This window comes from Tauraco erythrolophus, chromosome 5 (assembly GCF_009769465.1).
Source record: "Tauraco erythrolophus isolate bTauEry1 chromosome 5, bTauEry1.pri, whole genome shotgun sequence".
In the NCBI taxonomy this organism is placed as follows: Eukaryota; Metazoa; Chordata; class Aves; order Musophagiformes; family Musophagidae; genus Tauraco; species Tauraco erythrolophus.
This window is the reverse complement of record NC_141469.1, coordinates 34,433,848-34,459,204: the sequence shown is the minus strand read 5'-3', so window position 1 is coordinate 34,459,204 and position 25,357 is coordinate 34,433,848. Positions and strand designations below refer to the sequence as shown.

Below are 25,357 nucleotides of genomic sequence, written 5' to 3'. Positions count from 1 at the left end.
GAAGTGTAACATCTGGTATAATGTACTATAATGCATATAATACCCATGTAAGTGACTGAATAAATTAAGTCCAGCTGTAGCTACTTTTAGTCACAAATTTTTCTTTGGTTATCTTACTCCTATTATATTAATATTGAGCTACTAATTAACAAAAAAATTCTTTGACTTCCTGAGTACTAGCTAACTTTTCCACCAGTATCAGTGAAGAACAATGAGGATGATGAGCTCTGAGTATCTTAGGCAGTAAATGACACAATAGTTTTAAATCAATCAGCATTACTTAATGTGTGGAAAAACTAGATAATGAAAAGCTGAAGGGAGCAATTTTATTAGTGATCAGGACAATAATAATCTTTGTGTAATTGTTTGACAAAATACAGGATTCTACATTAAGCTTAATATTTTAGGTTGTATTTTGTTGGACACTAGCAACATCAGCCAGCTTGGGTTCTACTGTTGGCCGTACAACATGTAATTCCACAAGGAAGAGCAGCTCCCATTCCCAAAGAGTACAAAAATATGTTAGTATTTCAATGAGAGAATTTATCTGAATTTCTGTTTCTGGAGAGAAATAAAGTTGATGTTCCAGTACTTAGTACCATTCCTTTTATGATAAAGGGCAGTAATTGTGAAAATATTCTCAGATTCTAAACACGTACCTTCTCTAGTAACTCCTGATTTGTTCTGATCAAGAGCTGCTTTTCTTCTACCCATTTGGAATCCTGTGAGAAAGAGGAGGATTGAAATATTATAATTGTATATATTTTGTTAAACAAGTCAAATGAATAAGCACAATAATTAGAAGATTTCAGACATCATTGTACATTCAAGAATAAAAATGGTCACACATCAAAAATTACAGCTTTCATAAATATTTCAAGGATAAATAGCATTTTAAGCTACAGAGAAAATTAAATTTCCTTTCTTTTCCTGAAAATGAATATCTTGTTTCCTAGTGTGTTTTAGCTAAGCATATATTTTAAATTCTTCACATTTAGCAACTGTAGGTGAATGTAGTTACATGATATTTTATGTCATTTTATAAACATTTATTTACTTGTCTTAATTCAAAATCATTTCTTTCCATTGCAAAGTGTTGGGAACTTTCTTGCAAAATCCCATTTTGAGTGGTGTAATGTAAATGCTGGTGGAGAAAGGGAAGTAAAATATTTAATTACCCCAAATGACTGAAAATAAGCTTCAGGGGAATTCAGTTAATTGCCCTCTGCTAAAAGTGTGAGACACAGTGTTTGTGATACGGAATTCAAACTATGAAAGAAGGGAAGTGATATAAGATATTCTATACTCCATTTAAAAACTGTATTTCTATTTGATCACTTGTTCCAAAACCGATCTTTACTTTTAGATTTTTGCATGACTTCAAAAGGCCTCATAAAATATCCCCTTAAAGACCCAAGTTACAAAAACTCACTGCCAGCCAGCCACAGCTGGACATTCAGATTTGATGGATTGTAACAGTTAAATTCGCTCTCTTCTCCCTGTAGAGAAAATTATTTAGATAACCTAGCTCATACTGCTCTAATAAGTTTAATAAAACAATATCTAACACTTAACATGCCACACTAATTCTAGATCAAATTACTTTCTAGCTAAAAAGGACAACTTATTTAAAATCTAAATATCTTTACTAAAGTATTAAGGCTGATGCTTTGTCAGCAAGTATTTGCACACTGATGCTGCACAAGAAATTAATGAAATCTGGATATCGCGGCCCATTCATTCACTAGCCTTCCAACATCCACCAAAAATATTTAAAACATTATGTTGTAATATTCACATTTTTAAGAAAGTTGAAAGTTAGTTTTTCTACCTACTGTCCACTACATTTACATATACTACTGTTCTTTCTCCTTTACCCATTCATATAAAAGACTGCACAAGTGCATTTTAACTCTCATACAGTAAACAAGCTCTCCAGTGTTATGATGTTAAAAGTATCATACTAAGAATAATATACTAAAATAAGTACTGAAAAAGCATGACATTGGTAAAGAATTTTTGAAGCAAATGAAAGAAATTTGAAAATAAAATCCAATGTCTAGTTTAACATTTAACTAGCATTTTACTAAGGTCAAAGAAAGAACAAAGAGTTGCACTCACAGACTTAGGGTGGATATCCCAATGCATGCATATGGTATAAGGCAGGTTCAAGTTACATCAGACCTGCAGGTTCAACTCTTCCAGTTCACACAAGTAGGAAAAAATGGATTAATTTGACCTATTGATAATTAACTTTTGAGTCTTTCTTGATGAAGTTAGATTAACTCGACTTTCTGACAAAATTTTAACTTCAATGGGATTGTATTTATATACATACCAGGTCACTGAGAGAGCTGAGCATTTAAAAAAAAAAAAAAATCCATCTGGCACATTACATACTTCAATATTTTGAGATTTATTATATACCAATATTCATATTTTATAAGAATTTCTTCCCTTAATATAATGTTTCCTATGCATGCAACTCAATGTACCTTGCAGAAATTGATTAATAGTCTTATTTTACATCTAAGGAAATTCTGACAGATCGAGCTCATCAGAGATTAACAAGAGGCATTGACACTTACTTTGAAATTACACATCAATTGTTATAAGCCAAGATTTGAGCCATTTTTTAACCATAATATTCTAATCTCCTGCTCTGAATTTTACTTCCAAAGCTGCAAAGTAAGACTGAAAATTCCTGAGATAACACACTAGGAACTTTTGATTCATTGTTTCTTTTTCAAATGCATTTCAGGTACTGGTTCCCCAAATGAACGTTTCACGAGTATTATTAAATCATCGTCACTACCATGATCACCTAAGTGACAAAGTAATAATAATAATAATAAAAAAATCACATAGAGGTCAGTTTATCATCATAACCATTTATTTTGTTGAATGTAAATACTAACAGGTCAGGAGAACTGAGCAGGTGCTAGAGCTCCCAGGAAGACACTGTCACCACTTTTGTGGAAAGTTAATGCTGAGCATACAAACTAACCCACTAAAGACAATATCACATTGCTCCTTGTCACATTCCTTTTAGTCTTCTTAAAATTACTAAGAGATACAAGGTTGAAAATGTGGTTATGAATCTCGTAAAATAATAACTAATTAAACTCTAATTTCCAGGCATATCTTTTTGACATATCATTCTGGAAGTAAAATCACAGAAGTAATTTCTTACATGGGTATTTGTGTTCAATTTTCTTATTTACATGCACAGCACTTACATTTTACACTGTAATAGTCAACTATTTTGTTAATGTTTTCAATCACAGAGCAGTTTGCCCACAACACCTTAACCATCAACACACTAAAATGTCAGCAGTAGATCCTGGAGAGGTCTTCAGTTTCATTTATTCTTCTAAAATCTCAGTGAGTCACCATTTTCAGATGGATAACATATTCTCTATATTTAGTAATATTTTATTTACATGGAATTTACTAAGCAAAATGCAGTTTGTGTGGAAGCTAGCACAAACAATTTTTATGCTTAGTTTGAATATGGTTCCAAAACCTTTGTATTTATATATAATTTTACAGAAAAATTTTCTTACAAAGAATAAACCATAAAACCAGTAATATCATTAACTTGGCATTATTCGTAGGTTGTTTTTATTCAATGCTACAGGATCATTAGTCTTTGAAATGTGTATCTATAGAAACCTATATCTTAACTCATTACCATAAGCTACCTGCAATCTTAAAATTGTTATTTCAAATAATAATATAAAATAACATCTCAATTTTCTCAGTGTGTTCCAGCATTTATGCAACTTAACATCTTTTAAATCCACTCTCATATCTCTTAATCAGCCTTCCTGAAGATCCTAGACATTATTAAATATGACTCTGTAGCCACGTCTTTGTCAAGTATTTACAAGCTATACTGAAGCATAAAGCCTAATTTTACTCTGTGTGATGGTATGGGAATTTGAAACCAGTTGGGTCCTCCAAGAATTTAAGGCCAGGAGATCAACACCGTAAGATGCTTCCAGTAACCAGACACAACCAGTGGTTCATTTCTCTAGCTGAAGCAGGTGTGGAAGTGATTTGGTTTTGAATTTTTCTATGTGACACATCAAAAATATTCTCCAGTACAAATATAGAATATTTATTTTATTGGAATTTATAGCAAATATAAAGAAAATGGAAAACAGGAGAAACGCCTTCACCAAACGACAACACAAACAGAACTTAAAATGCATGTACATGCACTTGTTTTGATATTATGCTTTAGTGTGTTATGTGTTAGAAAATGAGTCTTTAAAGGTATTTTCTTAGCCTACATAATACTTTCCTTTATTTAAGTAATCTATTGCTGCAGTAGCAATTAAGCTGCATCAGTCACACTAACATACCAGCAAGCAATGAAGATGGCAAGGGCACCACTGCATGCAAGGGAGAAAATGATGTGGTAGAGGACATTAAGAGAGCCTTTTACCTGTCCTTTCTCGATTAGAGCTTTCTCCAGGTCCTCAATTTTTGCCTGACACCTGAGAAGATCAGCTTGCAGTTGTTCACGAGTCTGGGGGAAAAAAAAAAATATCAAAAAGTGCGTGTATATGCATGCACATCCAGGTAGACAGGTAGATTTAATTACACACAGAATCAAAGTAAAGATACTTTCTACCCATTTATGGGCTGTCCAGTCATCTTTTAATGCTTTTCATTAAATAATTACTTTTGTGTTTATGTTACAAAATATTTAAAGCCACCCATTTAACAGCATTTTTCCTTCCTAGCCTAAAAAGATGTTATCATCACATAGTCAGTGACAAAGCTCTTCCCAAGTGGGGGGAGAAAAAAAAGTTAGGAACTGAAAGATCTTTAAGAAGCTATTTATAAGCTTTAGTAATTCAAGGAAGATGGGGAAAAAGCAGGAAGAGAGAAAGAGAATTGCAATAAGCACTGTAAAAGGTCTATAGGTAAATAAATTATATTGACCCAAAATAATTTATATATCCCATAAACAGCATATGCCAGTCTGTTTTTCTCATTCTACATGATTATTACACTAACTATTACACTACAGTAGGTATTACCCTCTGAGTCCGGTGATGCCCTAAAAGGGACTGGATCATACAAGGTACTAAACAAAAAGGATATGAGGATATCTCTGGAGATCTTCAGTCACTGAGGCTGCCTGAGCTACTGCAAGTACTCTTCCCACCCTACTTCAGGTATTCTTTCACCCAAGCAGTTCAAAAATTCCTACGGGGGTTTCCTTCTGCATTTTTGGGTCCTTGTTGTTTACCTTAAGCCTCATCTAAAAGTAATAGGAAATGTTCATCTCACCAGAACATTGAGCTCTACAAATCTAACCATGCAAAAAGCTTCCAACAAAAGACAGATTTGCATGGATGTGGTGAAAGAGACTAAAATGCCGTTAAAAAGAAAGAACAGTGATTCCAAAGCATACTAAAGGGACGGTTTGCAAATGCCTGCAAAATAAAATTCAAAAAAGGTATTACAAAAATATTCGTACTAGGATCTCCCTTCTCATGAAGGCAAAGGAAATATATAATGATCTCTCATAACTGAAAAATACCTGAGTGCCTTTGAAATCTTACTTTAAGTAGATGTAATTATGCCCCCCACCTCAATCCTCGCATGAGAAGTGATCTCCAAAGTTCTTATTGTTTTCCTTTGCTAAGTGTCCTACTTAAAAAAAGAGTGTCAAATGTGACTAGGCTTTTGTAAGATGCTGAGAACTCAAACAAATTAAGTGATAAAGCAATAACTCTACTATTACATGAACTGTATTTCACAGGGAAGACAATCTGAAAGCCACTTCAAAGAACCTAAAAAACACCCAAAAAACCATGAAACAAAACATAACACATTTTAAAGGAAACCCTGAATCATCTAAATACTGGCTCTGGAGATAATAGACTAACGATCTTAGCAGTAAATAACTCCAGATAACATCAAACAGTCTACGTTCTTCTGTAACTTTTATCTGGAAAGCTTTGCTTATTAACACACAGAAAGTTTGATCCCACAAGCATACTGTTTCTGTATCTGAGAACAATCAATATGTGGATTTTAAAATGCTTGCCAGAGAAAATGACATGGATGAACTAGTGCACATGTATGCCTAATGACCATCAGCAATCTAGCAATATAGAATTTTGTGAATATTTTATTAATTATTCTTAGCAGTGGAACCATTAAGCTAGTGGCAGCTCCTACTTTTGGGATAAATTGAGTCCCCACCAGTAATTTTTAAACCACATGATAATCTTTGTTTTTCTGCATTATTAGCAACATGTTGCAGTGGCACAATACGATGAAGGCCACATGTAGCAAGGCAGTAATATGTAATAATTCATGTTTTTCCATTTTGGTGGTTTGGAGATTTTTTGGGGGGTGAAGTAGGCTACAGGCTTTCTTAATGTTTAAACACTTTTTAGAATCACAGTCTCATTGAGGTTGGAAAGGCTCACCTGTCCAACTCCTGTGCTCAAAGCACAGGGGCACCTAGAACAGTTTGCTTGAGACCTTGTCCAGTGGGGTTCTGAATATATACACAACCTCTGTGGGAGACCTTTTCCAATGTTTGACTGTCCTCAGAGGAAGAAAGGTTTTTCTCATGTCTAAATGGTATTTCTTGCATTTGAATTTGTGCTTGTTGCATCTTGTCCTTTCACTGGATCCCGCTGAGAAGTCTGGTTCCATCTTCTTTGCTCCCTCCATCAGGTATTTACACAAATTTATAAGATATCCCTTAGCCCTCTCTTATCCAGGTTGAACAGCCTCAGCTCTCTCAGCCTCTCCTTGTGTATCAGCCCTTAATCATCTTCACGGCCCTTTGCTGGACTCTGTCTCACATGTCCCTGTTTTTCTTGTATTGGAGGAGCCCAAAGATGAACCCAGCACTCCAGGTGTGGCCCATCAATGTTGAGTATGGACCACCACCATTGGTCTACTGGGGACTTTCTTCCTAATGCAGCCCAAGACGCAGTCGGCCACCTTTGCTGGACAGGCACACTGCTGGGTCATGTTCAATTTGGTGTCCACCAGGACCCGCCATGTCCTCCTGTGCAAAACTGCCTGCCAGCAAGCCAGCCCCAAGTCTGTGCTGGTGCATAGAGTTATTCTTCCCCACAGCCAGGACTTTTCCTTCTCTTTGTTGAATTGAATGAGATTCCTTTTCACGTATTTGTTCAGGCAGTTGAAGGGTCCCTCTGAATGGCAGCACAACCATCAATTAACTACTCTCAATTTTGTGTCATCTGCAACTTGCTAGAGGTGCACACTGTTCAATCATCCAGGTCATCAAGGAAGAGGTTAAATAGTACTGGAGCCAGTATCAACCTCTGCAGTACACCACTGGTGATGGCTGAACTTTCTGTCACTGATCACAGCCCTTTAAGCTATTTCAGCCAATTTTCAGTCCACCTCACTGTCCGCTTCTCTAGTCCGTACTTCATCAGTTTGTCTACAAGAATCTTACAGGGGAGTGCATCAAAGACTTATAAAGTCAAGACAAACATCCACTGCTCTCAACTCATTGTAGAAGGCTATCAAGCTGGTTAAGCATGATTTCTCTTTTGTAAATCTATGCTGATCACTCCCAGTCACCTTCTTGTCTTTCAGATATTTGGAAATGGTTTCCACAATTATTTGCTCCATCCCTTTCCTAGGCAGCAAGGTGAGAATGACCAGCCTTTAGCTCCTCAGATCCTCCTTCTTGCCTTTCTTGAAGGCAAGAGTGACATTTGCTCTCTTACAGTCCTCAGGAATGTTCTGCAATTGCCATGACCCTTCAAGGATAATTAAGAGTGGCCTCACAATGACATCAGTCAACTCTCTCAGCAGTCAGTAATCTACAGGTTCAAGCTGGACTCGATGCAGAATGAAGGACATGAGATGAAGATGATGAAATTTCCAGCCCTATGGCTATTGCTTGCCCATTTGGATGCTACACGTTCTTTGGTCATCAATCACAGCAGTCATTTAAGTAGAGGGTAACTTGCAAATACGTTACATTTCTAGACATGCTCCTGCCTGCGAAGAGTTGAGATAAAGCAGAAGCAATTTTGCCTCTAGTTAACTCAGCTCTTTTTTAATGTCACTGCTGTTCAGTGACTAGATCTGGGAACTGAGTCAGAGCTCACCAATTCATTATGAAGTGATTTCTCTCTTCCCCGGTTTGGAACAAACATAGTGGAAGATGTTTGCATGACTTTTGCTGACCTCGCCTCTACATTAAAGGGTTAAACAGAATGGTGGCAGAATGGTAAATGAAAACGGAATATTTACTCTCCCACACTTCAAATATCTATAGTACAGAGATTGCTGTGAGGATAAAAAAAAAATTATTGCAGAGAGAGTGAGCAATCACACATGCTGACCTACTAGGAACGATAGTACTTTTTAGTGGAAGAATACTCTCAAACTGAGATTTTTAAAAACAAATTATGATTTCAGATATTCAAAAAAACACTTGAAGAAAAAATTCCTTTGTCAAATTTGGGTCAGGTTTTTAATATACTCTTATGACAAAAGTACCTAAGTACTTATAACAACTTATTCCCCAATTCATTTAAATGCATCATGTTGCTATTCAAATTGCAGGTTCAGTTGGGATATCATTCTCAATAACACTGTCTTAGTACTGAAATCTTTAATATATTATGCATGCCAGAATAAAGTATGATGATATCTTTGTTCTGATTGCACCAGATGAACATAAATTCTCATCTGACTGATAATATCCTCTAATCCTCAAAAACATTGTGCTTTGCATTTGACTGACCTGCAAAGATATCTCCTGCTACTCCAAGTTTTTTCAGCTTTTTCAATGACTTCAGAGTTAAAAGAAATTTCAGTTTAAAAATTACCCTTGCTTCTCTCTCTGCATCCAGAGTTCCACCAACTTGTTCTTGAAGCAATGCATATGCTCTTTGCAAAGCTTGATACTCTCTTGTCAGCTGGCAGAACCTTAGTTCAGCTTCTTCTTTAGGCGTACTCTTAATGAAGAGGGAAAAAAAAAAAAAGTGGTTTTGTGTAAATATATATGATAATGGGTTCGTTTATATAGACAGACTCACAAACACGACAAGTAACACAACTCATACACAGTCTCAAAGTTTAATAAAGATTTAAAAAACTAAAACAAGTGAAATGGAAGGAAGGATGACTTGAGGATGACACAGAAATGCAGAGATCAGTAACTTTGTCTACCTTACAATTTCAGGACAGTGTAAGTTACTACATAAGGCAGTAAAGTGTAGAAATGGGAAGAAACTGACTGAGGAAAGATGAGAGGGAACAGTTCTATGCACCACTGTCTTCAGCAGCTCCAGAGCCACAGAGGCTTCAGCAGCGGTTTGTTCTATTTGTCATGCAACCCATCACTCCCTCCTTACTCTTTTTCTCTACAATGCCAGGGTGAAGTAATTTACCAGCACAAGCACACTAACACAGAAGCTGTATTTCAAAAGCTACATAATTTTTAAAATTTTTTTTTAACATGAAGTATTTTTAATGCCTTAATTGTCTTTGAATTTTGAGGAACTGACATCAACACTTTCAAGGTCTTTCCTATAATGCTGAGGGCAAGAAATGTCCTTCCCTTTAATTAATTTCTGCTCCAGGAACTTGAGCTCCAAGGAAAAGAGATTGCATTAGATATTAAACCTAGAAAAATACAAAGCTTCTTGCAACTGAGGAGTATTAGGCACAAGTTAGTGAACAGGAAAGAAAGATGAAAAAGAGCATCTAACTCATGCTTTGTCCTCAGCCCTGCAATCTTTTAAAGTAGGCCAGCTGCACTGTATATCACAGAGCTGAGACAAAACATGTCAGTGGGTATTTACTACCTATGATCATTTAAGCCTTAACGAATTGCAAAAGTCTCTCTGAGTATTGTTAAGTACAGGAAGAAAATCCTGGTTGTATCAAAACAGTCAAATAAATTATAAGGTTGAAAGGCAAACTATTGTCTAGCAACCATTGACTTTTGGCAAAGCAACATGCCTATTCATTTTATTTTGACAAATAAAGCAGGCTTTGAGAAAAACAATTTTATTTCTCAGTCCAATATCTGCTAAATCTGTCAGGCAGAATATTATCTTATATATCTTATTCTACTGCAATGACTGCGTATGTGTTCCTGGACTTAAAATAAAGCAATTCTATGCCAAATCTTTCATAGCTCCAGTGGCAGAATGGCTGAAAAAGAATGTTTGCATTTATACTCCATGTCAATTTTTATAGAACTTAAGAACAAATCAGCTACTACTTACATCTTCCAAATCTTCTTCTGGTGTTGCTGGTGTCCTGTCTGTTTTATCTGTGTTATATGAAGTTACAGATGATGTTTCTGAATCAATAGATTCTTCATCAAATCCAAAAAATGTCTCCACAACATGCCTCTGAAAAGTTAGGTTTTTTTAGTTACTAGTAAAACAGTTGAAAAACCTCAATGACTCAGCAGGCTGTTGCCAAGGTCTTCTCTGACCTTTGTTTTAGTATTTAGGAAGCAAAAAGGTTCCATTGTAAACCCTTGCTCTTTGATTAAATGAGCTACTTTTTCAACATCGTTTGTATAAGAACCTCCAAGAACTGAACTGCATATAGCACTGGGTAATTGCCAATAGAATAATGCTTTAGCAAAAGCATAAAAGCTAATTACTGAAACCATACAGATCTTACAAGATCCACACCAGAGGAATGCAATATCTATTCAAAAGAAAGTAACCCAGTACGATGCAACACATAAGATGTGGAACCAAGAGGGAAAAATATTCCAAAGAACAATGTGGAACAATTTCATAATTCATACTAACTTTCAAAAAGAAAAAAAAGTTAATTTATAAAATCTAATTTGCAAAATCCTACTTAAGAGTATAAATTGCTGCTTTTCATTTATTTTTTCAGTACCATCATTCCAAATTTTTTCAAAAGTTTGCTCCAATATTATGACTAACCAAAAAAAACTATGCTTAGGGAAAACCAGCATTTCCATGTAGATTTTAAAAATTTTACACAATGTAATCAATTAAATGCATGCTTACAGAAAAATAGAGAAAACAAGTAGCCAATCAAAGAGAATAGTACAATATTAATTATGAAAAAATGTGATATTTTTTATAAAATATCACAACTGCAATAACTCTTTCACCATTTTAAGAGCCTCCTTTCCATCAATTTCCTAACATGTGCTCAGGAAGCAAATTTCCATAGAAAATTCCACTATTAAAAAAAATGCTTAAATATTTAACCAGAAAAACAGTTTTTCAAGTATGTTTCCTTCCAAAACATCAATAACAAATGTTAACTGTTATCAATCAATACAAAGTCTATCTTTTTATACTATACAAGTGTTCTAATAATCCAACACAAATTCAGAGAAGCAGGAGAATTAACAGAAGGAAAAAAACCCACATATTTGCTGGAAAAATGAAGTCAGGTCATGAAGCATTCTAGACAGGGAGGTTAGTGGAGAGACACGGCTCTAAGACGAAGAAAAATCTGTCTGTCTATCTCTATATTTTTTGACACTGCTTGATGCTGACTCATAGATCCTGATGTCACAGTTTGCGGGGTTTTTTTGGTTTTTTTTTTTTTTATATAAACCACAGGTTATATGTGAGAACATAATAGCACTGTTCATTAAAAAAGCCTAAAGGACAAAAAAATTATCAGTTGTTATTAATTCAGAACATCAGATATCTTACAGCTCAGCAAAGCCAAACTGGCGACGTGAGTGGAATTGTGAGCTATCAATTTCATTCAAGATACTGAAAGGCTTTATTTTATCTATAATGTCCTATCTAATGATGAATTCCAAGTATTTACCTTTCCCTGCAGTCTTCTAGACTTACCTAATTTATATATTCTTCCAGTATGTCTACAAAGTACTATCTTCACTTTCTCACAAAGCCCCATAATGCTTAATATATTCTTTTGGTTCAGCACAGCTCTCATTAACAGTCAAAATACTCTGCCTTGATTCAAGTGGTACCATAAAATCAGGCTCACAGGTGTGACTCGGTGTCTGCACGCACGACACCATGCACTCCATTTACAGCCTGCAGCTCTGCTTACCACGATCTACCATGTCAGTCTCATCCCTCATAGGCTAAACAACTCCATAATTGTTTTACAGTATAGCTAATCCCACTCAAACTACCAAAGTCAGCTTCCAGGTTCTGTTCTGAACCACTTAATTGATTCATTTAAAAGAGCCCTTCAAATAATAATTTCAAAATTTCATTCAGGTTGCATTTTTAAATTAACTGGTTCTACTAAAATCTTCCAGAAGGATGAAAAAAAAAACAACCCCCAAAAGCCACATCTTTTCCAAATAGTCTGTTTTTGTCTATATGCATACAAATAAATATGATGCAGCACAGAAGGTAAAGAGCTTCTGAACAATCTTTAGCAAAAACCTTCCTTTTGCAAGCTACTAGACTACTGTTTAGTGTATTTATCAGGAAAATAAAAGGACCACAGTTATAGTACTAAAACCTTGTAAAGATACATTACTCTTCCCTCAGTTGTTTTGGAAGCACTGGGATCCTTTCACCAAGCAAAGCTATGTCTAAGGTGCTTAAGACAAACACTTCTCTGGGATAATTTAATCCTTTCTTCCAGCATTCACATGCTACACCAGTTTGTTCACCATTCTGTCCTACTTCACAAAACAAAAGACATGGGGAACAGGTTTAAGCTCTATGCTAGAAATATAAAGAATTATCCAGAAAGCTAATATGTTCTCTCACACTCAAATTACAAACATACCAGACTCCCCTCTCATAAGTACAAAGGTTTGCCGCAAAAACTGAGGTGTAATTAGTCCTCAGAAGATGACCCATCCAGCATTTATTTATTTTTAATGACTCCTTTCTCTTTAGAGAAGCTGTACATTTATCATTTTGTGGAGCAGATACTTTCCACAGAAATGGGGATAAGGTATTTAACCATTGTATATTAATTGCACATGTATGAATTGCTTCATGACATAATCACAAAATAGCTGATTTTTATAGATGATCATCTAGTATATGAAGCAACCAGCTACAAGAAGTGATTCACAGCAAAACCAGAACAAATTAACTGGTAAGGGAACAGCTGTAGAGAGAAAAAAGGAAGAAAAAGACATCTGATTCATACAAAGTTTGTTGATAAACACTGTAATAAATAATAAGGCATAAATAAATACATCAGCTCCAAGGGAGATTCCACATATAGCTCAAAAGTTGAATCACAAAGTTTTTTGAAAACTACATACAAACATGTACAATACTCACTGGATTTTTGTGACTCTACACTCTTTTCCTTCAAGTTTCATTCAAACTTTTCTTAAAAATGGGAACATACTCAATTAACAACTTAAAGATTCTTTTATATTGATTTGTACATTTGTTACTTCTAAATCATTACTTCCAAACTGAGAAAACAGTCATGTGAATTGCTAAAAAATTCTTATTTAAATTCTAATTTCCACTGACTACTGCCACGCATTTTATAGTATTTTTCATGTGGATTTGTATCAATGCTTTCACATAATTTTAAAGTAAAATTATGCATTAGGTCTTTATAACTCAAGTATTAACTCTTCTACTGAAGCATGGCACTCAGTAAACACTGAAGTTTAGAATGTTACAAATCAGTAGTGACACATAGATCATATTATACGCAAATTTCAATATACCTTCATATTTTTAATGGCTTGGATTAGACATACTTACATATACATAATCTGATTTATCTGTTGCTGAAGTAGTTTCATTTTACATTTAAATAACTCATTTTCAAATACTTAATGTAACATGACGAAAACGATCCAAGATGAATTTCCTTTTAATGCAATCAGATGAGCTAATCAGTAACTTCTTACCTTCATGCTTATATGTCATTTCTTGGCAGCCAGAAAAATACAGGCACACCAAAGCACAGAGGCAGATAAAAAAAGAAAAATATAAAACAAGAAATATGAACTCCATCACAACAGTGTGCAGGTTTTCCACTTTCTCGAATACAGTTTATTTACTAATAAACAAATCCGTAGAGTCCTGCCGTTTACAAACAAACTGGGCAATTATGCCTTTTTCTCCAATGCATGACTCCATCAATCATGGAATCATTGTAACTCCATTCTACATGTCAAAATAAACAAAACTCCAAAAATACTGTTTCCAGAGCTTCTTGGTTATTTCACTACCAAAACTCGGAAAAAAAGGAAAAGAAAAAAACACCTGGGAAAAAGCATACTTTAAACAGCAAAAAAAGATTCACCTCTGGTAGGTCTTTTTCCTAACAAGTCCAATGGCAGGTTAATGTAAGAAAAATAAACATCTATCAACTTAGGCTGCTTCACTTCAGAGAAAACTATTCTACGGTACCTGACTATATGGAGTCATTGTATTACTCCTCTAAACACCTTAAAGCCACAGAGGTTATAAAGACCCATCCCACTATGCAGCCTCTTTCCTCAGGGAACCCAAGCCGGTTGCCAGCGCTGTTCTATGGACTCCTATGCCCCTTGGTAATTAAATGAGTGCTTAGTCTAGCAACAGTAACCTAGTGCACATACAGAGCTCCAGAAATAACATAGACATCAAAATGCAAAAAAATAAAATAAAATTTAAAAAAATCCTTGGTATTTTCAAAAGCTTCTCAGCTGAACTGGTGTTATTTAGACCCAATCAGGCTATAAAGGCTGCTGGACTGGCCTGACAGATCATTCACACAAGCTGTCTTAAGGATAGAGAAAGGCACGCCATGGATTCTGTTCCAGCTAACAGCAACCACTGTCAGGAAAATACTCATATTAATAAACAAACACAGACAGTAAGTAAACCAGTCAGAGAACCTCGAAAAATAAGGAATCGGGACTGTAAAGGTACTTGTTTAGGAGAAGCTGCAACAGTAAATGAGTGTAAGTCTTCACCCTGTGCACCAAGTTCCTGTTTATTAGAACAAAAAAGGAATCTTTCCACACCTTGTAGCCAAGCTTATCTGACCACATTCATGAAACCTAATTCTCATCAGTTATTTCCTTTTTGACTTTATCAAGGAAAGAGGAACACTGCTGGAAATAGATTCAATTTTGACAGCCAAATTCGATAATTCACTGTGTTAATGCTAATTTTACATTTAACAAATCTTAGAAAAGCAAAGCCACAGATTTATGTCAGTAATTTCTCCTTCTGAGTGGTTGGTTAGAACAGATACATCCATAATTTCTTCTACTATTATATATAGGTTATCATCTGTATGATATAAAAATCTTGCACAAATCATAGACAGAAGTACACTTGCACTGTACATGTCTATATATAAAGCAACTCACCTTAGACTGCCATTATAATCCATGGGGAGAAATAGCCAATTCTGGGACAAAACTCATATGGCTTATTTAGATATCTACTTCCAGAGGAGAACAATCACCATTTAATGTTACCACTTTGTCCAGAGTGAGATGGACCTCTGGATCTTACCTCTGTTAATGGCATCTAACCAAGCATTGTAAACACTAAAATTGCAAATGAGTGGTTAAATGAATTCGATCATTTTCATCTGAATTCCTAAAATAGGCTGTAAAAACAGAGGGCATGAAGATGGTACAATCTCATCTGGGTAAGCAGCCCATTCTACAAAGATTGTTTAAATAAAAAACTGTTGGAAAACTGTGGGAAATGCAGCTTCCCTTGAGGATTTTGATCCTCACAGGACCACACAGGTGATCTGGAAGGAAACCAGCCTGTATGCCAGGACTGGAATTTTAGAAGCCAACATCAACAGCGTTGAACTCCAAGTTAACACTGCATACACAGGTGAATAGCCTACAAGTTTACACGATGGCAGGTAATAGGACACTAATAAATATATTATTGATGACTTCTTCCCTTCCTTAAGGGATTAGCTGATTTAGAAACTACATATAGTTATATAATAACTAGCATAGTATATATAGTATAACTAGTATAGCATATATAATGTCATTCACTCTTCTCTCACAACTTTATTTCTTTTTTTCACTTGTTTTTGTTTTATAGGCATGCTTTTCCTTAGAGGCGATAGCATCAAATAAAACTTCAAATGGTCAATTTCGTATGGGCATCAATGAGCTAACGGACAGGGTATGAAATAACAAGTGGGAGTTATCTCTGCTTCTGATTAATTTGTTTTTTCTGGTGTATCTATCATAACTAAGAAGCAAACCCCTACTAACTCAGCTGCTAATATACACACCATTCTTGCAATAATCTCTGCAGAAGTCCCCAATATACAGTACTCTTACCACATAAAGAATAGCACTGCCACAAATTTTTTCGTGGTACTATGCACGTTTTTTCCAACCTTCATGTCATTTAACTCATTTAATCATTGCTTTGGTCAATAAGGAAAAGAAGTAGTAGAAACCGCAAAACCAGCAGATTGCTCAAGAGAAAATAGGCAAAAGGAAAGGATATAGAGTCTAGATCAGCTGAAGTTCTATTAACACAGAATATTTTTAAGACATAAATCCATAATTATGGAACTTTTCAGCCTATATAAATTAGCATCACTAGTTATCAACTCCTAAAAAATTAAATTAACTGGTTTTGTTTCATTAGGAACCTTACAATTCGGCAAAAGATCTACGCAATTAATTTAAAATTGGATAAAGGCTAATAATTAGAGAGGACTATAAAAAAATTACAGTATTAGTTACACACACATATATATATATTTAATTTTATGTCCCATTTTTAAACTCACTCTCAACACACAAACTTCCAGGTATACTACACCAAGAAAGAATGGTTTAGGGTTACTGTAAATATATTCGGTGTCTATCAGCCTTCCATTACATAACAGAAAAACGTATGCAAGATTTATTATTACTTCTGAATTTTTCTCCCTTCATATGTAAAAGACACATGCTCACTCAAAACATAATTTGAAGGAATCAGTGCTGAAACAGAGAATCCCAAAGGATAAATCTTTCAGAATATGGGTATTACCGAACACAGAGCAATAAGCAAGCACCACCTGGAGGTCACCAGGAATATACTACACAAAACACACTGACAACCAGCACCCATGTGTGACAGAACGTATCTTAAGCTACCATACAGATGATAGTCACCTCTCCACTGTTCACTTCCTTTTTTTCCTCTCTTACCCCACTCTTCTCCTCTCACACGCAACAGGCTGCTAACGCTCAACTTCACAAAAAACATTTAGCAAAATTCATTACTTTAAGCATATATCACAATCATAGATTCATAGAATGGTTTGGGTTGGAAGGGATTCTAAATAAACACTACAGGTATACTGTGAAGCAAAACTTTTCTATTTCTACAATCTGTATTTTTCTCTTGTACTTTGCATTCTACAGCAAAATAGTTACCAGAGAAAAACAGAATCTTCTTACTATTTATATATCACATACAGAAATATCATTTCAATAACATCCCTAACATGAGTTAAAGTTTCCAATTGCAATTAAGCAGTAACTTGGCACGAGTAGTTTGAAGAGTGTGTTTTCTTTAAAAAGGACTGAGCGTTTGTTCTTTGAAATGGTAGTTGTTTCAAGTCATTATATCATTTAGACCTCAAGCCACTTGAATATTTAGGCCACAATGGCTAGAAGTGTAATTATATTGTTTATTTAAAACAAAAATCAAAACAGCAACACTTGTGTGCAGTATAAAACCTGCAGCTCCTGAATTATCCTAAGGAAAAGTTAATAAGCACTCACTAGAAAAAATAGAATTATATGCAATTTTACCGTTAGTTTAAGTAGAGCTCTGATTTCAGGCAATATTTGACACAAGCGCTGTTCACAACCAAAACACACAGAAAACTGAAAGTTTGCTCACCTTCGGAGGCTTCAGACTTTTCCTTTTCTGTTTTTTAGATCGTAACAACCGTTCCCTTTCCTAGAAGGAAAGAGAATATTTTGGTGCAAGTTTCTTTTAAAATATGTATTTAGGTATATACGTCTAGCACAAAGAGATATTCAAATTTTCTTGAAGCCTATGGTAAAGCTAACTCAAAGACAACGTCTTTATCCTTTTGAATAACACCACATTGGTATAACACCATACTGTACTGCAGCTTTATCCCTTGAGCAAACAAACCTTCAGCCATATACTTTACACACCCGATGGGAAGCTGGCAAGAAAAAGCTTTGTTAAATACTGGGCACAGATTTCTGAAAGTTCCTTTGACTCTTTTACCAAGAAGCTCACTATGGAAACAGAATTCACGTTCTCACTCAACGTACAACCATCCTGAAGAAGCCGATCCGTAGCCAAAAATGAGTCCAGCCTTAGTAACTACAAGTCATTATATCAGGCATACTCTGACATACAACCATGCATATGCAGATACAGTGTTACACATGACTCATCCTTGTAGGGCAAAAGTCTCAAATCCAAAGGCACTCTCACTTAGTCTGCGTCAACTTAGTGCCTTTTTTCTACTGTGACCTTGGAACAAGATCAAAATCAACTACTTCACAATATGAGGAGGTTATAAATGGAAAAATGCAGGGTTTATGAACATTCAAGATCAAGAATACTGCCTTGAATTCCAAAGGAAAAGGGGAGAAAGTAAAGGTAAAAAATGCAAAGAAGAGGACAAGCAAAAAAACCACACAGGAAGCAGGTGATCCCTCTCCTTGCTTTTTTCCTGATTCTTTCCTTAGCTCTGCATCTTTGTTTGCAACACCTCTGTTTTTAAAAGCATGATAGCAGTTCCAAATTCTCCTCTAGCAGTTATTGCTAACTGCATGGCATTATTCTATTCAGTTATTTGTTTTATACTCAGTTCAGAAACTGGAAAAATAGGAAGCTCCCAGCAGAAATCACAATAAAAATATTCATCTTTATCAGCACATTGTTCCAGGAACAAAGTTTTGGAAAATACAAAATAATTCAGAAAAGCACAATGAATTATATAGCACGTTTAAAACGTGGTTTTCAGAATAAGGAAAAGTCATGACTGTCAAGGTAGAACGGAGTAGGTATTTCAAGTTGCAGAATAATTAATATATTAATCTCAAGTTGAAAATACAAAGTTGAATTTTAGAGTGTTGAAGAATAATGCTCCCTCCTCAGGTAAGTGGTTAAGGCACAGTCCCTGCCTTAACCCAGGTGTCCTGCATCCCAAGCAAGTGTCCAAACAGTTGGAGAAACTGGCTAGTCTTCTCACTCTGTCTTTCTTTTCCTCTCACTTCAGTGCAGAATGAACAAACACTGAAAATCCCCCAGTCCTTCCTGTTTCTAATCTTGTTTGTAAGAAGACTGCTTAATTTACTGTCTTAATAATACACAAGGCTAGTAGAACAATCATAATGCCAATTAAAAAACACCATTTGCTGAATCACTAGCATCTTTTGCAATCTTCTGAGTCTATCTTGTCAGCTTCCCTTTTAAGAACTGACCAGAAAACCACTGTCGTGGGAGAACTCAAGTTTATATGGTTTCAACAGCGTCAAAAGACAGTAAAAATCCTGAATACGCTACAAACGACAGCACTAATCAATTCAGACAACCCTGTTGCCTAAGACTACCATTCTTATTTCTGTATATCATACTGGACTCAGCTGGAGGTAAGCTGATGACTTTTGTATTAATCAGGTGCGTGACATGTGGGTCATTCTTGATAATTCTGATACATTTGTACTCTGTAGAGGTGTGGCTTGAGACAGAAAAAGATAGCTGAAAAGCACAACAGAAGTGCAGATTTCCACTGCATTCATATGGAAGGCGAAGCATCAATTAGTTTGTACTGCCAACCAAAGCAGTATCCTAGTTAACAATTTAGCTGATGGATAATTTTCTGACAATGAAAAAGTATCTCTAAATAGGAAACAAAGCAAATATGAAACCACATTTTAAAATATTTATTTATTTTACTTTCACACTAAACACAAGTAAATACTAGTTGACCGAAGACAGAATACAATATATTTCATCAGATTACTGGCTGAGCCAGTAAAAAGAGAGTCCTTTCATACCCATTTTACACTGAAATATAAATGAGGTTGTATCTGCCATATACTGAGGATTTTATATCGTGTCATAGTCCCTACCTTTATAGTTGTATTTGGAAGGCAAAGCAGCATTGCTCTGTGAATCAGACACTACATCATAGTGTCTGAGCAACATCCTACTGCTTGTAACACTATGACACTGGTGAATGCATGCAGACATCAATCTTTGGCACTGATTACAGAAAGAAATCCTGGGTCAAAATCTCAGAGGAACAGCCAAGAACAAAGACAATGTTCTAGACAGAGCAGTAACACATCTTGTTGCTTTATCTTTTTTGATCTTCTGTTTTTATTGGCAATGCTGTATCCAATTGTTTATTTTTTTATTTAGACAGAATGATCTTAAATTTGTTTTATCATTTTTTAGCAGTCAGTAGTGCTATTTGAGATGCTCTAGAATAGCCTGCCTGAGTTCCAGATACTGCTCCAGAAGGGCAGGAGTCTCTCATCATTTCTGCCAGCACCAGAAGAGTTTATCACACGTTGCTCTAAATAGCACTGGACAACTCTAACAAAACTCAAAACAGGTCTGATCAAACAGTGCAAACATCCATGAACATCATCTTGCATGGTTTTCACAGTCAGGGGGTAGTAGCTGTGAAATTCTAATCTTAAACTATGCTGCTACCTTCATTTGGATGAATCATGCATATTTCTCTCCATTTCTTATAACAGCTAGTGTGGCCACCTCAGAGCTGCTTAACTAGGTGAAATGAATGCCATCCTGCATGTTCCTTTATTTTAGGACAACTTCTAGATCAAGAGAGTGGATGAGTTTGCGCTCATCCAACACGTTTCAGTCATTAAGTTTTGAAACGTGTCTTTTCCTCCAAGTTCCTCAGTTGTTTACAGCCAATTTTTTAAGTGAGGTGGAGGGACTGATGCACTTCTTTTCACAAGCAGCTCAAAATAGGGAAATATTTTATAATACAGAGGATCATTACACATTCCAAATAAATTTGTTCACAATTTGAGAAATAACAAAAACCTTTTGAAGCCAAAGAACTATTTCTGCATCGCTACAACAACTGGAGCTAAAACGCTGCTCTCAAATCTTTAGCTTGCCTATAGGTGTGTGTGCATGCATGTATGTATACCAGTCATAAGCATTACCACTGTGAGATCATCAATAACATGCTGCTGTTCTTTGACTTGCAGTCTAAGGAATTCAATTTCTTGTTCCTCCCGTGTGCTGCTGAGATCATTCAAAGAAGTGTGCCTCTTCAGTGCTGGTTGTGCAGATAACTTCTCTTTCTATGAAAATTAAAACACAATTAAAAAAAATAAACATAAAGAACATTTTAAAGTGTCTTGCTGGAACAGGAGGGAAATTCTCATGCATGATGTAGTAATCAAGAACTCTTCGGACTCATCAGTGCATACGCCACTACAACATGAAGCCTCTTTCAACAACAAAAAAATGTTACACATTCTGTATGCCTCAGTGTTAATATTTCATATAAGATATTTTAAAAGAGATGAAAGAATACAGTCTAGGATAAAATTAACAGACAAGTGAACTCAATGATCTAACAGTAGAGCCTTTGGCATATGCACTCAAATTCAGTTCTGACTTCTAATCATAAAAGCAGCATTCATTAAAGCTGATTTGTAGTCACATACTTTTATAGCCTCCAAACACATTTTATCTATCTGTGATCCCTTCCCTTAATCAGTAAGAATTGATACAACACAAAGCACGTGCCACTCTGAATTCAGAGTATGAATATTCAGTTACACGGGCTGAATTTAAGACTCTGAACTGCCTGTATTAGAGTCAAAGCCTCACAAGTACTTCTGCCTCAAAAGTAACTGTGTGCAATGTGTTCTTATAACATGATGTCAGAGATGATTACTTACCAATTCTACGTTTTCCCTTGATAGATTTTTTATTTTCTCTTCCATTCTCTGGATACATTGTAACATATCATCATTTTTTTTGCTCATTCTCTTATTTTTTTCCACCAAAGGCTTCAGCTGACTTTCTGTCTCCCGAGAACGTTTCAGCTGCAAATGGCAAAGGAACCAAGTTAGCTGTGCTTCAGTTTATACTTGTTGGAAAGAAGAAACGTGTGTTTTCACTTGCCTTCTGCCATCATTCAGAAAGTTTAGTTCTTTTGTTAAGTGACATCTGCTATAAACTACTGCTGGACTAACAACTACAGGAGTCCAAACAAACAATAAACAGCATTTTTGTACAGTCTACAAAAACAATAGCTCTGGTCACTGCATTTGGCTCTTGGAAAACACTTACGATGATTCACAAAAGTGATTTCTTGATAAATTAATCTCATTGTGTATAAGCGTCTTGTGTTCAAATAGGTCTCTAGGGTAGTAATTTTGACTATCCCTTAGCAGGAGTAAACTCTTCCTACTCCACTTAAAAAACCCTATACCTAAAGTGTAATTAGAGCAACGAGAAACTCAGCCAGAGGGCACAGATTCAATCTCAGCATTCTGCTGACATTTTCAAGCTGCTCAGTTTTGTTCCTGTGGTTTTATGATGTTAGACAATTATGTGAAGCAAATTACTGTCCTTTCTTGCATTTGTGTGTATTCAATATTTCACTCTTTTTATTTCATTAATCCTTGAGTTGTGTTGTTTGTAAAAAAAAAAAAAAAAATTCTGTATTTTCCAATCAAAAGATTTTTCAATTTACTGAGTTTTAACTGGAAATGAGAAAAAGATAATCTTTCTCCTGAGATAATTTCACTGACTGTTTGGTTTTCTGTTTCATTCTCACAAGAAAATTGTTTTTCACAGTGCTTAATCATACGAGCTTACTGATATTACTGGTTTTATGTGATATTGTCTCACAACATGACAAAACCTTCTCAATATCTTTTCCAAAATACACTTCTTATGTCTCTAAGTCAAGCATCAAGAACAGCACTTGACTGAGTCATACATGCCCTCCATCTAGAAGGACACTGAAGGATAGATGTTGCAGTATTTCAGCATTCTTCAAGGACGTTTTGAATGACTTATGTCCACAGAAAGAATTAGGAGGCTGAATTATCTTGTCTTTACATAATGCAATCTTGAAAAAAGGCAAGATGTTCTTGAGATTATAGAGCTGAGAAAAGCAACTGTAGCAGTAAAAGTGAGGGGGGAAGAAAAGAAAACACAAAAACACACAGCACATAGGCAAAGTAGGAAAAATGGCAAACTGTACCCAGGCTAAAACGCATGTTGTTCTTACCCCAAGAAACTTAAAATGTTTAATAAGGGGTCAGTTTTTTTCATATGGAAAGGCAATTAACTATACAGTTATTTAAAGAGGAAAATTTTTAAGAAAAAGACACAATTATGTTCTCAATTCATCCCCTTTTAGTCTAGCATTGTTCAATTGACTTCACTATAGATTCAGCCAAGATGTTGGACAAGAAAATTTCAAAAATTAGCTCTTCCAATAATCATTGAGATGTCATAACTAAATTAAGTCCTTTTATCACAAAGCAAAACCTTCTTAACATGAAGAGCTAAGTCTGACAAAGCAAGGGGAAAGATGTCAATGCCTCACTCATCTATAGGACTGACACATGGCAAGAGTGCCCTCCCCTTCTGCCCTCACCATACATAATAGCATTATTTTAGAATCAGATACACAGGTTGCATGAGGGAAAATTTCAATCTAATTAGAATGAAAAAATCTTTTCTTCTGCCATTAGATGTAGCACATGATAAGAGGACAGGTGTAAAAATTCTTATTGTTAAAGCTCACCTCCCATTGCAGTCAATGTGAGTTTTGCCATTAACCTCAGTACAAGCAATAAAGTAGCAATGCAGGCTAATAATATTCATTCTTAAAATTCTTGTCATATCCTTTCTTTTGTAAGTTACTATCACTCTCCTAGGATAATTTCACCTACTTATGAGACTTCCCTTGAGAAATGGCAGATTTTTCATCTCCAGCACAAGAAAGCTTTTTTAACTCCTAGCTAGTATAAGCATGCCACAAAACCAATGTCAAATTTCAAAAAGGTTAATACAGTAATTTAAGCGCATTGACTATGCATGTTTTACACAACATCATTACACAGTGCCACAGGCAAGCTAGCAGTCAATTTGATTACAATGACCCCAAAATAAATTTATAAAGCTTTATTTTTCTAGAACAAGAGAGATTCCATCCATGTCTTTTATGGTCACAAAGTGAATTTCTGTAGAAATCTCTGTTATATTTAGATACAATTGATTGAAGCCAACCAGGACTAATTTGTAAATTATTTATTACACTGACTTTCCAACATTAAATCTTTTACCATAAAGACGCCCTCCCAGTCACCATCTGTGTTATTACTAATTAATTTACCAGTTCATTTCTTTCATCTGCTAAAAGAGTATTTCTGTCTTCTAGCTTCCTTATTACAGCATTCAGCTCAGCGATTTTTAACTGAAATCTCCGCACATCTCGTTCATCCAAATGCGGCTCCTTTACATCAAAAACATACAGACATATAAAATTACCTTTTGAAAAATATTTTACTATCCTTAAATTAAATATCATAGTTTAGTAAGTGGATTGTATACATTTAAAATAGATTCTTTACATCAGTGTCTGGAAAACTTATCTTAATTAACTGAAACACTGAACAATAACATCCTGTGAAAATGCTACATGACGTCTTACATGAAAAGTGTCTACTTGAGAAATGTATGTAAAGGTTTAACATTTTTTTTTTTAAAAAGATAGATAAATAGTATTTCACCTATTGCTGGCTGCTTCTCATCGGATTTCTTACTATCAGCTAAAAGTAAAAAAATCTAGTGCACAGACAGATTAAAATCATATGGCACAGTTTTTGAAAAGTATAGCATCTATTTGCCATTGGTTAAAGTAATTACTAAAGTTACAAAATAAATAGCTAAGAAAATAATGGAGTTCACAATGTAAATTCTAAAAGTTCAATATCCACATATTTTTCAACATTCTTTGAAATACAAGAGATCCAAGGAGTTTCTAAATCATTAGTGAAACAGCACCGTGCACTGCAGGGCCGTTTACCATGAATTAGTCCTTCTAGTATTCCAAAAGCAACCACAAAACCAATGCGAACACACGGGCAGCAATTATCCCATTGCACATTTGAAGAAAACACAATTTTCTTACCGGGCTTCCCATCAGTTCAGTGGTATCCCCGACCCCCACAGGAAGCTCTCTCTTAGGACTACTGTGGTATCGTTCTGCCTCCTTCACTTGGACAAGCTGTTCATCCAAAGCTTCTTTCTGAAGAAGCAGTTTCTGTGTATGGCCTGCCTGGACACCGATGTCTTTCTCCAGAGCTAGAATTACTCTGTCTTTGCCTTTTATCTCATCCATCTGGAAAGACATAAAG

At 35.3% G+C, this 25,357-nt stretch overlaps 2 protein-coding genes across 4 annotated transcripts in view; both read right to left on the bottom strand.

Moving 5' to 3' along the window:
• Nucleotides 1–25,357, bottom strand: part of JAKMIP1 (janus kinase and microtubule interacting protein 1) — a 90,225-nt gene that overhangs the window by 38,827 nt on the left and 26,041 nt on the right. For all 3 annotated transcript variants that reach the window (XM_086612169.1, XM_086612170.1, XM_086612171.1), the window contains 9 exons: nucleotides 25,132–25,341; nucleotides 24,334–24,453; nucleotides 21,878–22,024; nucleotides 21,131–21,271; nucleotides 17,838–17,897; nucleotides 10,266–10,394; nucleotides 8,859–8,987; nucleotides 4,454–4,537; nucleotides 660–722 (listed from right to left, as the gene is read on the bottom strand). In XM_086612169.1, the coding sequence (XP_086468295.1) occupies nucleotides 660–722; nucleotides 4,454–4,537; nucleotides 8,859–8,987; nucleotides 10,266–10,394; nucleotides 17,838–17,897; nucleotides 21,131–21,271; nucleotides 21,878–22,024; nucleotides 24,334–24,453; nucleotides 25,132–25,341 (1,083 nt within the window). The remainder of the gene's footprint in view (nucleotides 1–659; nucleotides 723–4,453; nucleotides 4,538–8,858; nucleotides 8,988–10,265; nucleotides 10,395–17,837; nucleotides 17,898–21,130; nucleotides 21,272–21,877; nucleotides 22,025–24,333; nucleotides 24,454–25,131; nucleotides 25,342–25,357) is intronic.
• Nucleotides 13,779–13,982, bottom strand: LOC147528713 (uncharacterized). The gene has a single exon (XM_086611953.1). The coding sequence runs from the start codon at nucleotides 13,968–13,970 to the stop codon at nucleotides 13,779–13,781; it is 192 nt and encodes a 63-aa protein (XP_086468079.1). The 5' UTR covers nucleotides 13,971–13,982.